Source organism: Protobothrops mucrosquamatus, unplaced genomic scaffold (genome assembly GCF_001527695.2).
Source record: "Protobothrops mucrosquamatus isolate PMUCROS unplaced genomic scaffold, P.Mucros_1.0 scaffold111, whole genome shotgun sequence".
Taxonomy (NCBI): domain Eukaryota; kingdom Metazoa; phylum Chordata; class Lepidosauria; order Squamata; family Viperidae; genus Protobothrops; species Protobothrops mucrosquamatus.
This window is the reverse complement of record NW_015386483.1, coordinates 1,344,043-1,358,528: the sequence shown is the minus strand read 5'-3', so window position 1 is coordinate 1,358,528 and position 14,486 is coordinate 1,344,043. Positions and strand designations below refer to the sequence as shown.

Below are 14,486 nucleotides of genomic sequence, written 5' to 3'. Positions count from 1 at the left end.
AATTGTTCTCTATGGCACTTGCATCTGTAGGACAAACAATTTATCTGTAGCACCTCATCCCACAGAGAAATATCCCACCATTTTAGAACAACAAATCCACAAACTGGAATCTATGTCAGTAGCATGATTATAAAGCTGAGACACACAAACAAACGTTAGAACAGTATCTTCTTCTTTTGCTCTTTTTTAGCTACTATCTTTGTGATCTGGGGCATGTGAATGCCATGCCATGTTATATGGGCAGTGTCTGCCAGTAGGAGGTTACTGCATAAATATATTTTAAATTGTGTGGTAAGCTGCTTACTTTAAAGTGTGTTTCATTGATTTTGAACTAAATAAATATTCTATGTACTATTCCCAGAGCCTAAGTTTGTCTTCCCTCAAGATAATGTTAACATCTATAAAAATAACATTGTAAGGTTCATAGGATTTCTAATTTTGAGGTGGAAGAGTATAGCTTACTGGGCCTAATTTGATACTTCTTGTCTAGAGAAGAATCTGTTTATAGAACAATTCATATTCATCAAAATATCCATTTTTCTGCAAAAGACATGGAGCAAGTAAAATAACAGAACACAAGGGTACATTATGTCATTCTAGAATAATTTAAGTTGAAATAATTGTCAACATATGACAGTTTAACGAAAATATAATTCAGCAAAACAAATCATCATCCACAAAATCATCATGAACCATATGGCATGACTGTGCAAACTGTTTAGAAACATGCCTTGTGGCTTTGGAAGCAATCCAGCAAATGTGCCGTCTGTTCAGAAGGGTAGAAAGGGATGTGAAATGTACATGATACACTTTTCAGAGATGTGATACCTTGCTGAACCGAGCAGCAGGTTTGGTTGAAATGTCCATTTCTCTAGTTTGCACTACTCTGTCCTGTTGGTAAGAAATCAAAGAATCATATGATTGATTCACACACCATAATGTTTTAACATATGGAGACGTAGTCTGGAGGCACTCGGATACCTTTCATTTTTATAGTTGAAAATACTGTGGGCATCTGTGTCAATGTAAGAATCTCCTGGAATTACAATATTGTTGCAGAAATTACAGCAAAACTGGAAAGCACCAGTCATTCTTGACAAATTGCAGAGCATAATTATAATCGCATCAGTGGCCCCCATAATCTCCTAAAAATTGGCAGCTTTACTGATCCCTACCTAAGAACCTTGAACTTCTGGAGCTTCGGAGCAACAAAAAGCATACATTGCCAAACTTTAGTACCTGTTTAAGTTGTGTCTCAGAGTTCACGTGCACATCACAAATTTCACAGTGAAATGTTTTGTTCTGAAGTCCTGTATTTCCTTTATTGATAGGTCCTTTTCCTTTGACACCTGTCCTAGGAAAGGCTTTGATGGTTCCACTCCCATTACGGGCTTCTAGCATAGTTTTGTGCTTTGTGCCTAAAGATGTCAAACATATAAAAAATAATCTTAGAAAAATATTTGAATAAATCTTTTATCTTCCTCTGGATTACCTTTCTCCAACATGTGGGGATTTTAATTTTCAGGATTCTTTAGCACTATAGCCATAGCTGAGAATGTTACAAAGTTCTCATATTTAAGGAATTTAAAGAATGGGAAGGTTGTTCTAGCTATACCTCAGGTTCTATCCCAGGAAATTTTTTTATGTACCCATCTGTAATTCTCCATATTGATTTGATTAATAATAATAATAATAATAATAATAATAATAATAATAATAATAATAATAATAATAATAATAATAATAATAATAATAATAATAATAAAGTTGGAAGGGACCTTGGAGGTCATTTAGTCCAAGTCCCTGCTCAGGCAGGAAATCCTATAACAATATTAATATTGTAATCATATTAATATTGTCTATCCATATAGCAATGCTATCTAAGTAATTTTAATTTCATATACAAACCTGGGAAGTTATGGTTGCATAATTTAGTTATTTATTTCCATACACTGGTGATATAATTTTAGTTTGCCCAAAATCATATATAACTAATGGGCCCCAAGTTATCCTTTTCTCAACTTTTATGCTAAAGAAGCTGTCATCAGTCTGTAGTAAAGTGGACAAATTAAGTGTCCTCCCACAAAAAGATAAAATCATTCGGACATTGGTTTGAATCATTGCCACATATTCTAATTGGATTATTAATAGTAATTTTGAAAACCTGCTGCTAGTGAAGGAATTGGCACTATCTCAAAACACCTTTTTGACAATGCACACACTCCATTGGAAGGAATAAAAACTAAATAGCAACAAAGTCACCCTTTTTTAAAAGAATGTATGGTTTACTTCTAGAAGTCATTATCAGGAAAAATATTGCTTCTAAAAACTAAATTATTTACAATAAAAGTCTATTCCGTTCCATGCCACTGTTTTTCCAACAGAGGAAAATTCCCAGGACTCCATGTATCTTTATATTTTTCATTTTTAAAGAAGGGGATGCAAAGTTAGTATTTGTCATGACAATTTAAACAATAATTATTATTCCAAACATTTTACAAAAGTTTGGCAGTAAGTACACAAAATCCTTGTGAATCCCAAAGCAATATCCATATTTATAAAGATTACTGCCATTGGGAATTTCTCAGTTTGTCAACTCCAGATCCCAAACAGATCTCTTTTTCAGCTTATTTAATCAATCAGACTGAAAGTAAAACAATTTTCAGAGATTACAGATAACTTGAACAAGCCACTGAAATAACAACAGTATGTATATATGTGACATCACTCATTCTTTGCAAAAAAAACCCCCATGCAATAAAACATCATTTAAAAAATCACATTACTTTCCACAGAGAAGGAAAAGTAATCCAATGTAATCTAATGTTGATTCTAAAAACATCAAAAACCATATAGATATGGTCATACATATTTAATAAATGCTATGATAGATTTTAATATATTAAAAGTTGAAAGCAATATTAATATGCCCACTGTTTGCAAATCAAATTTAGTATTAAATAAATACTAATATATATCAACAATTATTTATATAAATGAGATAAAACCTACAGAGAAGTGTTCTAAGTACATGCTGCTGGTATCATTTAAATGTATAAAACACCATTCACAAAAGTACCTGTTTTGTATACATGACAAATTAATTGTAATTTTAAAACAAGGTATTTCATATGATTTGGACCAATTTAACTAATTTTGTTATGTTTAACATTTCCACTGATATATTACAAGTAGGGGGGGATATCAAGGTAATGAAAGACATGCATCAAGAATTTCTTTCCAAATAGAATGGTACCATTCATTGAAATGAAATATGGCAACACAAGGTGGTGCTGAATAATACAACAATTAATCTGCAGTATCTGTCTTGAAACAGTTTCTGCTTCAAAACCTGCACTGATAAATTCATGCCTTTGGGAAAAGAAACCAAGATGTGATGTAGAGAAAGTTATATTTCAGATGCATGCTACATATTTGTCATTGAATGCTGAATATAAAATCAAAAGCAAATTTTCTCTCAGTTTTAAAAACATTGAAGAAGAATGTAGGAGTTTGATACAGTGTCTTAATGACTGAATACAGATGATGCCAATATAAAACTAGAACTAAGAAGACCCAGTTACAGGTTCACCTCAGCTAGAAAGCTCACTGGATTTGGCCAATCAAACTCAGCCCAATCTAACCTAATTTATAAGATGGTCTGAGGGGAAAATCAGAGGAATGAATGCTATATATGGCTACTTGATCTTCTGGAGAAAAGGCAGGATATAAATCTAACAAATAAATACATATATAGAATACATAAAATATGGGAAATTCGAGAAGGATTATTTGGGGGGAGCTATAAACATCTAGAAAACTATGTACAAAATAAAAATAACAAGATTGAAAAATGAAAAAAAGAAAATAATGATGCTATAATAAATTCAGTCTAAATTTGATGAATGAAAAATGGTTGACCTCAAATATATAAGTAAAAGAAATACTTGTAGTTATTAGCTATATTATATTAGCTTAAATATTTGAATGAGTAAAATAAATGGTGGGTTTAAAGGCTAAATTGTATTATTGACATTTTTATTATATTGGTTTTATTTTATTGTTCTAATACTCAGTGGATCATAGCTTGCAAGTTGTATCGCTTTCACTGAATCCACTGAATTAGATTGTAGCTTAACAGTACTAGATAAAATAGTTGGAAGAACTCAAGTCCAAGAGAAGAGGAGAAACTATGGTTTGAATATGAGGGATTTTTTTCCTTTAAAGATTTTCAGTTATGTTTTAGAATATATGTTCTGCATTATGACATACATCTAGTTAGATTGTTCATACTACCTCCTTAAAAGGTACTTTCTAAGAGGTTGTGAAATCAATTAATCTAAGATATGTCATTTGATTAAAGGTGTCAGTGCTGAAGAATGGAAAAGAACAATTTTGATTAAGATGTGTATGTGTGTGTGTGTGTGTGTGTGTTCATCTATGTTTATATGTATGTTTATATTTAGCCAAGTGCCTCTTTCAAATTCTGCTTAATGTTATAAATCCAGCCCTATTAGCTTCGGCTTTCCTTTCCTCTAAAACAGTATTCAGTTCATGCAATCAAATGCTTCAGCAGGATTGAAAACTGGTATTTGAAGAAGGAATCTGATTACTTCTATGGATCAAAAGGTTCTCCTTTCCCTTTTTATAATGGATTTCTTTTCTTGTCATTTTTGTCATTTAATTGTTAATAAATTCATGGAATTTCTAGCTTTCTCTTCTGCAAGCCATCTGAAAAGCTCAATCTTACCACTGTTGTGTGCCTCCAGCTGGGAGGCAGAGTTGACAGCAACTTTGCATAGTGAACAATAAAGCAATCGTTTGGCCTTTTCTTCTTCTGTCTCTCCTAAGGAGCCCACACTACTGCTGGTGGCAGTGGAGGGAATTTTTTCAATTTTTGAGGTGATTTCAGTCATTGTTACACTGTTCTTCCGAATTTCAATAGCTGGAGATGTTGATATTGCTGGTGCTTCTGTTGTACTATCTGTTTTACAGATTGAAACAAAAAAATAAGTTAAACAATTATTTATTCATTACAATTCTGCAAACATTGGGTGTAATAAGAAACTTGTCATGAGAGTGGTTTAAACTGGAAAAAAAAACACCCTTCCAAGTAGTATCATAACAACAATATGGACTTTAATATAGATCTTTAGTCTTTACTAGATTCTGTCAGTTAGAAAAATGTATCAGTGGAATTATCGCCTCCCAAAGTTGTGGGTGCTCCAACATTGGAGGTTTTTAAGAAGAGATTAGACAATCAGTTGTCTGAAATGGCATAGCACTTCCTGGCTGAGCAGGGGGTTGGGCTAGAAGATCTCCAAGGTCACTTGCAACTCTGTAATTCTGTTATTCTGTTACTGTCATTTTATCTGTAAAAACATAAAATAATAACAACTACAATCCACTGTCCCTAACCATGCAACATGACTGCTTGTTAATCATTCAGTGGCAGGGTTGCTGGGAATTAGGTAATGGGGAAAATATTGCTGGTAGCTTACGTTCAGCCACTTGCACTAAGATTGATCATAAAATAGAAAATGGATGCCAAGTGAATAATACTTGCCATTAATCTACTTCAGTCAAAGAGCCCTTCATAAAATGTTGCTGAACATAATAAATTCATAGAAAAGGATTTTTCCTGGTCATTCTTTCTTAGGAGATAAGCCAACATATAAATAATTTATGTCAGAAAATGAAACAAATTTTGTGAATGCGTGTGTTCTACACAAACATGTAATATTTTATAATACTTCTAATATATAAGAAAAAATCAAGTGTCGTGTTGCAGATTCCAATTTAATGTCCTGGAAAGCTTGGCAAAGACATTAAATGTTCAAATATTGTTTGCCTAGCCTGTCTGAAAGATTATATAATCTGTGGGTTGGGTCTCTATCTAGACAAGAAAAGAGTATTCATGAAAGCAAACCTTGTCCTCGTAACTGCATAAATTCTTTGCAACCACACAAAAATATTACAGATTGCCAAGAAACCCTGCATTTCCCCTCTTTTAATGATACAATGGATTTGCCTCATAGATATCATATTGTGGTAGTATTTAAAAACTTCATGATAGATCCTATAAATTGCTTCCCCAAATCAAATGTCAAGCTATCTGGTCCAAACAAATTAACATATTGTTAAATTTGTGGATGGATAGTTTTTGTGGCTTTTGAAGCAGCAGCAGTGAAAGCACAGGGAGGGAAAGCACATTAAGGATAAGTGCTTAATCACTCCTTCCACACCAGTTCACTGATGTATAATTTATTTTACTTGAAATAAATGAAAATTTCCAACTTCTCCTTCTGCAAAAATAAAGATTACTGTCAAGAAAAATAAATAATAAATTCAAACAGGGTCAGCAGAGAAATACTGAAATGTAATAAAAAGGCTACTTGGGGCTAAAAACTAATAAACTTTTGTTACATCAGCAGCCTTAGGGGAATAAATCCTTAATAAGAGGAATCACCATTAAAAGAAAATGTTCTTTACCTTTGCTTCTTTGATGGACATCCAGATAAAGGACTTAATGCAAAGGACATTTCACATGAAAGAAGGCAACAAATACATTTTTTTCTTTGCAAATTTACTTAGATGGAGAAAACGGTACAAAGAAAAAGATAAATAATGTTCAACAAAGCCAATTCTTCAATCTACTGTAATTCTTTTCTTCCAGAACCTTTAAACTAACAAATATAACTTGGTGGAATTGCAGTGCATGAAATTAGGAAGACCTTCTTAAGATTACATAGGAGTCAACACATCTATTCCAATCACAGCTTTAGTCTCAAAAATTACTCTTAGAATTACCGTACACTTCTGCCCTTTAATTTTAGTGTCAATCTTCCCTGCTTTAGACAAGTTCCTAAGTAACTTTTAAAATAATTTCAGACACACTGTAGTGGCAGCTGATCTATTATTATTTTCATTATTATTTCTTCCCACGGGCTGTTGGTTCTGCTTTTGCAACCAGAGTACTTGAACACCACACAACCTGTGTCTTAAAAGAAAGAGAAAATAAACATTTAGAAAAAAAACAGAACAAAAAAATGAAAGGGAAAATTGTTTCAGCCCATTCCTGAATCATTCTAACATTTCACTTTCAGAAATGGGAAAGAGTGTCCCATCTCTAAAGTTGAGCTCTTGAAACAAAACCTGGAAAATCCATCCCTCACTGAAATAATATAAGTTCACCACCAATACTCTGGTGAAGAAACAAAAGAGACAACTATCTTATAAAATGTTTACCTGCTATTTATAAAGTCTAGAATATATTCTTCTTCCTTCATTCCATAATTCACCTTCTGAAATGTTTAGTCCTACAATTCCAACATAATTTAAGTGTAAGTTATCTCTCCATTTAGGGAGACAATTAGCTGTAACCATTTTAGAGGTGAAACCCTATAGACAGAAGATATAATCATGAAATATAATTAGAGCAGTCAGTCATATGCTGAGGGGAAAAGATAGAAAGTATAGGAAAAAGAGAGGGAAGAAACAATTTATTCCTTTCTTTAATTTGCCTACTGCCTTTCTTCATCCTTTTATCATTTGATTAATTCTAGTTGGTGTTCTTTAACACTTCAAATCACTGGGTACATCAAGACATGATTTGGATGAGATAGCCCATTGGAAGCCAGTTTCCACAGTACTAATGTTAGGTTGTGTGCAGAAGCTCCTCACAAACATCAATTCCAAAGTTTTTATCAAAACCTGACTTTATGGCCCTGCTATGGTAAGCAGTTGCAAGATTTGACCTTGACTGGCTTTCACATGACTCTGAGATGGGAATCAAAGTCTAAGACTTTCACAGCAAGAGAAGCTTTGAAGCTACATGAATATCCTTCCTTTCTTCTTTGTTCAGCAAGCAAGAATGAAAAACAAGCAGGCTAGCTGAAAATGAATTCTAAACTTCTAGTCTTTTCTTAATATGAAGAGAAATGTCACTAACTCCTAACAATGTTCTTACACATTGCCATACCAGATACACATGCATTTAAAGACTGGGAAAGGGGATTAAAAAGTTACTTTTGTTTCAAGCAGCACTTGAATGTAAAAAAGAGGGCCAAGGATAATTGCAGAACAGGCTTTCAAAATATGTGTCAATGACCCCTCCATATATAACACTTCCAGTATATTGAAGTTTATACCAATACCTTCACTAAACATTCTCTGAAATCTCAAATAAACATATCAATAAAAAGGAAATTTACTTAAGATAATGAAATACTTATTTAACATGCTCTACTCTACTGACTTATTTATACACAGTATTCCAGCTCTTCAATCCAAATTTCTTGCAATTTGGAATGTACAATTGCAAGAATTGTCTATAAAAATAAATACATAGATTTAGAATTATCCAAAGCTCTATCCCATGATAACAACAATTCAGGAATTTCCAATGCAGCTAAAGAGTCTAATCAAATTGTATATACAGTATATGGAACAAAATACTTCATAATTGATGCATAATTATAATGTATTATCTGATAATTTTGCATAACTAATTTATTGGGTTTAAACCTATTAATCGATAAAAATGAATTGATTTTTACATTACCAATTCCAAAATGCAACTGATCATCTTGGAACAATTATTTATTTATAAATTAATTTACATGACAGTCCATCTCAAACACATGTTACTGGGCAGCTCACAATAATAAAATATACCAGAATTATAAAATAACATAAATAGCAGTTGGGAAAAATAACCAACCAATCACACACAACAGTGATTCATGCAACAAAAAAAATGGGCTTGCCCAGGCTTAAAGGCAAAACAGGTATTCAACTGGCTTTTGTGAAAGAACAGCCAGGTAGATACTATCTTGAGGGGTGGGAATGATGTTCCAGAGGGCATAAAAACAAAAAATTCTCTGTTCTGGGGTCTTACTAGACAATGATAACAGATGGAATCTAAAGAACGTTTCTCCAACTGGCTCTAATGGGAAGCTGGATATAGCAGTCCTGTAAATAACCTATCCCCAAGCAATGAAGGGCTTTAAAGGTAAATACTGGCACCTTGAATTGAACGTGGAAGCATACTGGCAACCAATACAGCTTGTTGAGGAGGGGTGTCACACATGCTGAATTACAGGCACTCTTAACTGCCAATGTGACTGAGTTTTGCATCATCTGAAGCTTCCAAATATTCTTCAAGGGCACCTCCCCATGTAGAGCATGTTGTAGGTTGATTAAGGAATCATGACTGTGAGCAGAGCCTCCTCGTTCAGGAATAGCTGCAGCTGGCTCATAGCATGAAGCTATGCAATAACATAAATGTATTTATAAGGTCATCATAACAATTATTAAATTGATTAATCTATCAATTCAATTCTTAATACATACTTTACACATATGAAAACATTATATATACTTTTTAAAATCATTCTGAAAAATGCTCATTCTCTTGAAGGAGTCTAAGAAGAAGTAAATAGATGTAGAATAATGTTTTGACTGAGAAGGATATGCCAAAATCTTTCATTTTTGCCAGATTAGACATTTCATTCTGCTTATATAAATCTGTTCACATTAACTAAGATAAACACATGATTGGCTGTTTGCTGCTCTAGGAATGCCACTCTCATTCCAAAGCAGAGAGAAAGGCAGCAATCTTTCATGTTACATTTTGTGTACAAGGAAAATAAAATAACTACGTTGCCATTTATAAAATATGAAAAACTGAGGTTTTTAAAGGAAAAACAGCAATTGAAACTATGACGCATCATCTACAGTTGACTAACATTTTGCTTCCTGATAACTTTCTCTTGGGGAAATGTTAAATGAGCCATCAAAACTCACAAGGAAAACAGGAAATCTGTGAAATACAGGAAGACATAACATTATGGGCCCCTGGTGTAGTTATTATTTACTAATTATTATTAGGATAGAGAACGCTCGAACAGCATTCTTCAAAATGAAAAAGGTCTTCTGCAGTCACAACATAAGCCTAAGACTGAAAATCAGGCTTGTCAGGCTTGTCAGGTGCTCTAAGGAGTAGAGAGTTGGTCTCTGACAGAAGGCCACCTGAAGAGACTAGAAGTATTTGAAATGTGGATTTACAGGCGGCTGTTACGTATAAGCTGGGTTGACAAGATCAGAAATGAGGAGGTGATAAGCCGCTTGAGAAAGCCAAGGGAAATCATCAAAACAATTAAAAAACGAAAATTAGAATATTTCGGACATGTGATGCGACACCCAGAAAAATACTGCATACTCCATTTAATCCTCCAGGGAAAGATTGAAGACAAACAAGGTCCAGGCAGAAGAAGAACATCATGGCTTCAAAATCTAAGGGACTGGTTTGGACAAATCTCAGCAGCACCTTTTTGTGCGGCTGCTGATAAAAACAGCATCACCAATATGATCACCAACGTCCGATAACGGATATGCTTCTTCTTCTTCTTCTTCTTCTTCTTCTTCTTCTTCTTCTTCTTCTTCTTCTTCTTCTTCTTCTTCTTCTTCTTCTTCTTCTTCTTCTTCTTCTTCTTCTTCTTCTTCTTCTTCTTCTTCTTCTTCTTCTTCTTCTTCTTCTTCTTCTTCTTCTTCTTCTTCTTCTTCTTCTTCTTGAAGAAGAAGAAGAAGAATTAGTTATTATTAACATTTTGCTATTGCTAGATTTTACATATATGTATATGTGTGTATAAACATTAAGAAAAATACCATTCTATTTCTATAAAATACTGGCCTGTCTTCTATGTTTCTGACTTGATATATTGTATGTGTACAAAATCATAAGTCTGAGTTACTGAAGCTGCACATATTTCTAATTATTAGTTTGGGGGTCATTCTGCATTCTATGAGCTTGACGTATTACAGATTCATACTAAAGTCTTCATGTCAGCTAGGATAGGAACAAATTGTTTCAGAATAATTCTATTTTCTTCAATCTTTAAAGTATCAACTTTAAAGTAATTTCAAGTGGTGGCAATATTTGTTTCTTTAAAATCATGTACAGTATATTACCCCAAATATCTTAAAGTTATAAGTGTGCTTCTGTAATAATTGACATTAGGTGGATATAGTATATTCAGCTGAACAAGTAAATTTAACAAGAAGCTTTTCAGTACAATAATTTCTATGTAAAATCTGTCTAAAATCTGGATAGGAAAAACTTCTGTCTGTCCTTTTTCCTATATCAGCAACCTTCCCAGTATGCCCACCTTCCTGTCTGCTTTCTGCAGAGTTCCCCTCTTCCTTTTGCAGTGTGTCAAATAACAAAGAGACTATGAGTATCTGGACAACATTTTCATATCAAAATGCACCAAGTACCAAATTTGATGAGTTTTGAAGCAGTCAAATACCAAGGTACAACTGTAATTGCCAGTTTGAGGAAGATAAACCTCAAATTTTAATAAAAGGCATTTTTATTGTTAAAAAAGCATTCCCTACTCCAATTGTGGAAGCTTTCAGAAACAACTCCCAAGACAGTTTTTTATCTAACAGCCAGTGAAGATCTCATGTGGTAATAATGCAATTTATGATGAAGCTTTATTTCTCCATTTACTAAATAACTCTTTTGAACACATTTACAGCAAAGCTAAGCTGATTTTTCTATGAGCTGTTGTTCACTCAGCCATTCAACTGAACATCTTTGGGATCTACTTCTGGAAGTCCCCCATTTGATGAACATGTGGCAATTAGTGGAAAACAGAGATTAAACCCTATTGTGGCATTCCATGGGATTACCTGCTAATTTTTGCCAAAAGTTAGGATTCTTAAAATGTCTGACTAGATCCAAATAATATATTTCAGATGGCAAATTCTAATAATTTAATCACTGATAATTTTCTTTTACTTTTCTTTGCTGGGTTCTTTAATAAATATCCTGAATAAAAAAAGAATTGATTTCAACTTTTTGCCTAGTCTGGAGTGTTACCTTATCTATTTGCAAGACTGGATAGACATGTTAATATGATTCCTGAAGGAGACAAAAAAGGAAGATCTGAAATAGTGTATCATTTCTAAAGGTGCAGCTCTTAAGCCCAGATTCTTATATCATCATGTTGAGATTTGTTGTTAAATCCCAGAAATTGTGATAGCATATGTACTATGTACTTAGAAACTATTCTTGACATCAAGTAAATGTGTATTGGGTGGTTGCCAACTGTATTTTGCTTGTGTAACTTACTGATATCAGCAGAGAAAGCTGGCCAAATAGCATCATTACACCTTAAAGTGCTGACTGAGTTAATGATACAGTCATTTTAAAATGCTGTTTAAGATAAAGCCTTCTTTTTGCACAACTCCAAGTAGCTACAAATAAGAAAGGAAATTTTCTTGCTCCTACTTGGATTTAGCCATAATTTTAACCTATTACATCAATGAACAAATAAAGGTAACACTGAAAACCACATGGAATTCTCAAATTCCAAGTCGTCTTCATTTTTATAATTCAGAAAAATGTATTATTGTTGCTAGCAATGTGCTACTTTTACTGCTGAGAAAAGTTTGAGGGATTCATATCTTGGAAGTAAATCAGAAATACATTTATTGCATCCATGAAAGAAATTATTTTTTGTGAAGTTGGCAAGCTGTTTTCATTGTAATGATCTGCAGTAATTATTCATTCTTGCAAGCATCACTGCTTTGCTTTGGTACTACCCCAACCACTGATATTGCTAGGATATCTGAAATGTCAGCATCTAGTAAGGAAAAAGACTTTGTATTTGCAAAAGTTTTCTTTATGTGCCTCATCTTAATTTAAACAGAGTGCTTGGGAATTTATAAAAGAGAAAATCTTGAACAAAGTGGCAAACATAAATCCAGAACATTAATGCATGCTAAAACAATAATGGGATGGCCCTACATAGAGTACAATCAGTGTATCTCTAGTAGCTCTTTAAAATGTTATCCAAGTTGGAGAGCAGTGAGAGAGTCTGAGAATGTGCAGAATAATCAACCCATCCTTTCCTCTGTTTCACTATCTGGGGCACTCTTAACAAGAGCTCAGGCCTCAAACAGTCAGCATGCTTTTCTGGCATCACCTTTAAAGAAGCTATTATATGATGCTGAGTCAATGAGGAAGAGTACAGTGCTTGGACAGTTCTCTGTCTTTTCCCCCAAAATGTACATGACAGCCCAACCTGCTGCCAAGAATTTAAAGGTGGAAGCATAGCCAAATCTCCCAAAAACACAAATCTTAGACACAGAGCACTCTTCTGTAATGTGGTTGCTCTTGGTCCAGCAGTTGTCCTGTGAGCAATAGTATCCAATAGAAGAGAAGAGCTGTACTGCATTTAGGGTTGCACTGTGGAGTTCTTGGTGATCTCTCATCTTGCAGATTCCTTTTCAGGCACTTCATTACCCAACTAGGTACTGGCACTGATATTGCCTATCTTTTAACGAAACATCTGCAAGCAAACGATCAAACTCAGAGAGCACCAAGAATTCCAAAACAGGTTCTTTGAGAAAGCAATCTGCATCCCTGAACCAAAGCCTAATTCCTGAAACAAAGCCTAAAACCCTGGTAAATGGATCATTAAAAAATCAGGAAGACTCAGGAAAACCTGCAGAAGACTGTAGGAAAGCCAAACTTGAAGGCTCTAAGAATAGCTATTTCCAGAGGAAACATAATCAAAATCTACAAAAGCTGTGGAAATCTTGGGGTGGGGGTGGGATGGAAGTGAAAGATGGGAGAGGAGCAGACTAAATGGAAGAAGTTCTGCATTATTCAATAAAAGTCCTTTATCCTGGAGTTATCCTGTTTTACACTGGGAAGGAAATCTGCCACTTAAAAATCACCAAGGAACCCATGATACTATCTGCCAAACTGGATGCTTCAAGTGAACTGTTTAAAGCACTTAAGAATGATCTTTGTAACCAGTTAAGCTATGGGTGTGAAGTCTTACAATAAAATATGATGAAACCCACAGGTGTCCAAAGTGATTATGAACCAGCTCTCTACTCCTGAAATTATAGCTCATTCATGCTGGGAATGACAAGCTCAACTTTCCTAGGCAGAAACATACTTCTAAAGCAGGGGTGTCGTGACACGTCACATGACATGGTGAGTTTGACATCCATGTTCTAAAGGCATTTGTCCCTAGTGTACTCTCCAGAAAGTTTTAGTTCCTCCTGCTAACAAACAGTAGTTTCCCATAATTCTCTGCCTAGAAATATAATAATGAGCATTCAGCTTTCTTGCTTCTCTTTCTTTTTTGTTTAAGTGAGTGGGTAACTAAACATAGAAAATTTTTTCAATATAAAATTTTATTGTTTTTATCATAAAAAAGAAAGAAATACATCACAGATATTACACAATGTTATATCCCATCCCCCTACCCCCCGGACTTCCCAAACCAAACCTAGGCTAATATTCAAATACAAGTAAACAAATATTAATATCTCTAACTCCAAACTCTAAACTTAAACAATCCATCTCCTCCGTATTAATAAAAATTATTCATTTAATTAGTTCTTCAAATACACAAAATCTTTACCATTTCAGCAAGATAATTTAACACTATCCCTTACTTGTA

The 14,486-nt window shown here is 33.9% G+C and overlaps 1 protein-coding gene across 1 annotated transcript in view; it reads right to left on the bottom strand.

Moving 5' to 3' along the window:
- The window catches only part of ZNF385D (zinc finger protein 385D), a 189,279-nt gene that overhangs the window by 3,871 nt on the left and 170,922 nt on the right, over positions 1-14,486 (bottom strand). Inside the window, exons 2-3 of the mRNA XM_015812795.1 lie at positions 4,751-4,984; positions 1,240-1,418 (exon numbers count right to left, since the gene is read on the bottom strand). Of these exons, the coding sequence (XP_015668281.1) occupies positions 1,240-1,418; positions 4,751-4,984 (413 nt within the window). The remainder of the gene's footprint in view (positions 1-1,239; positions 1,419-4,750; positions 4,985-14,486) is intronic.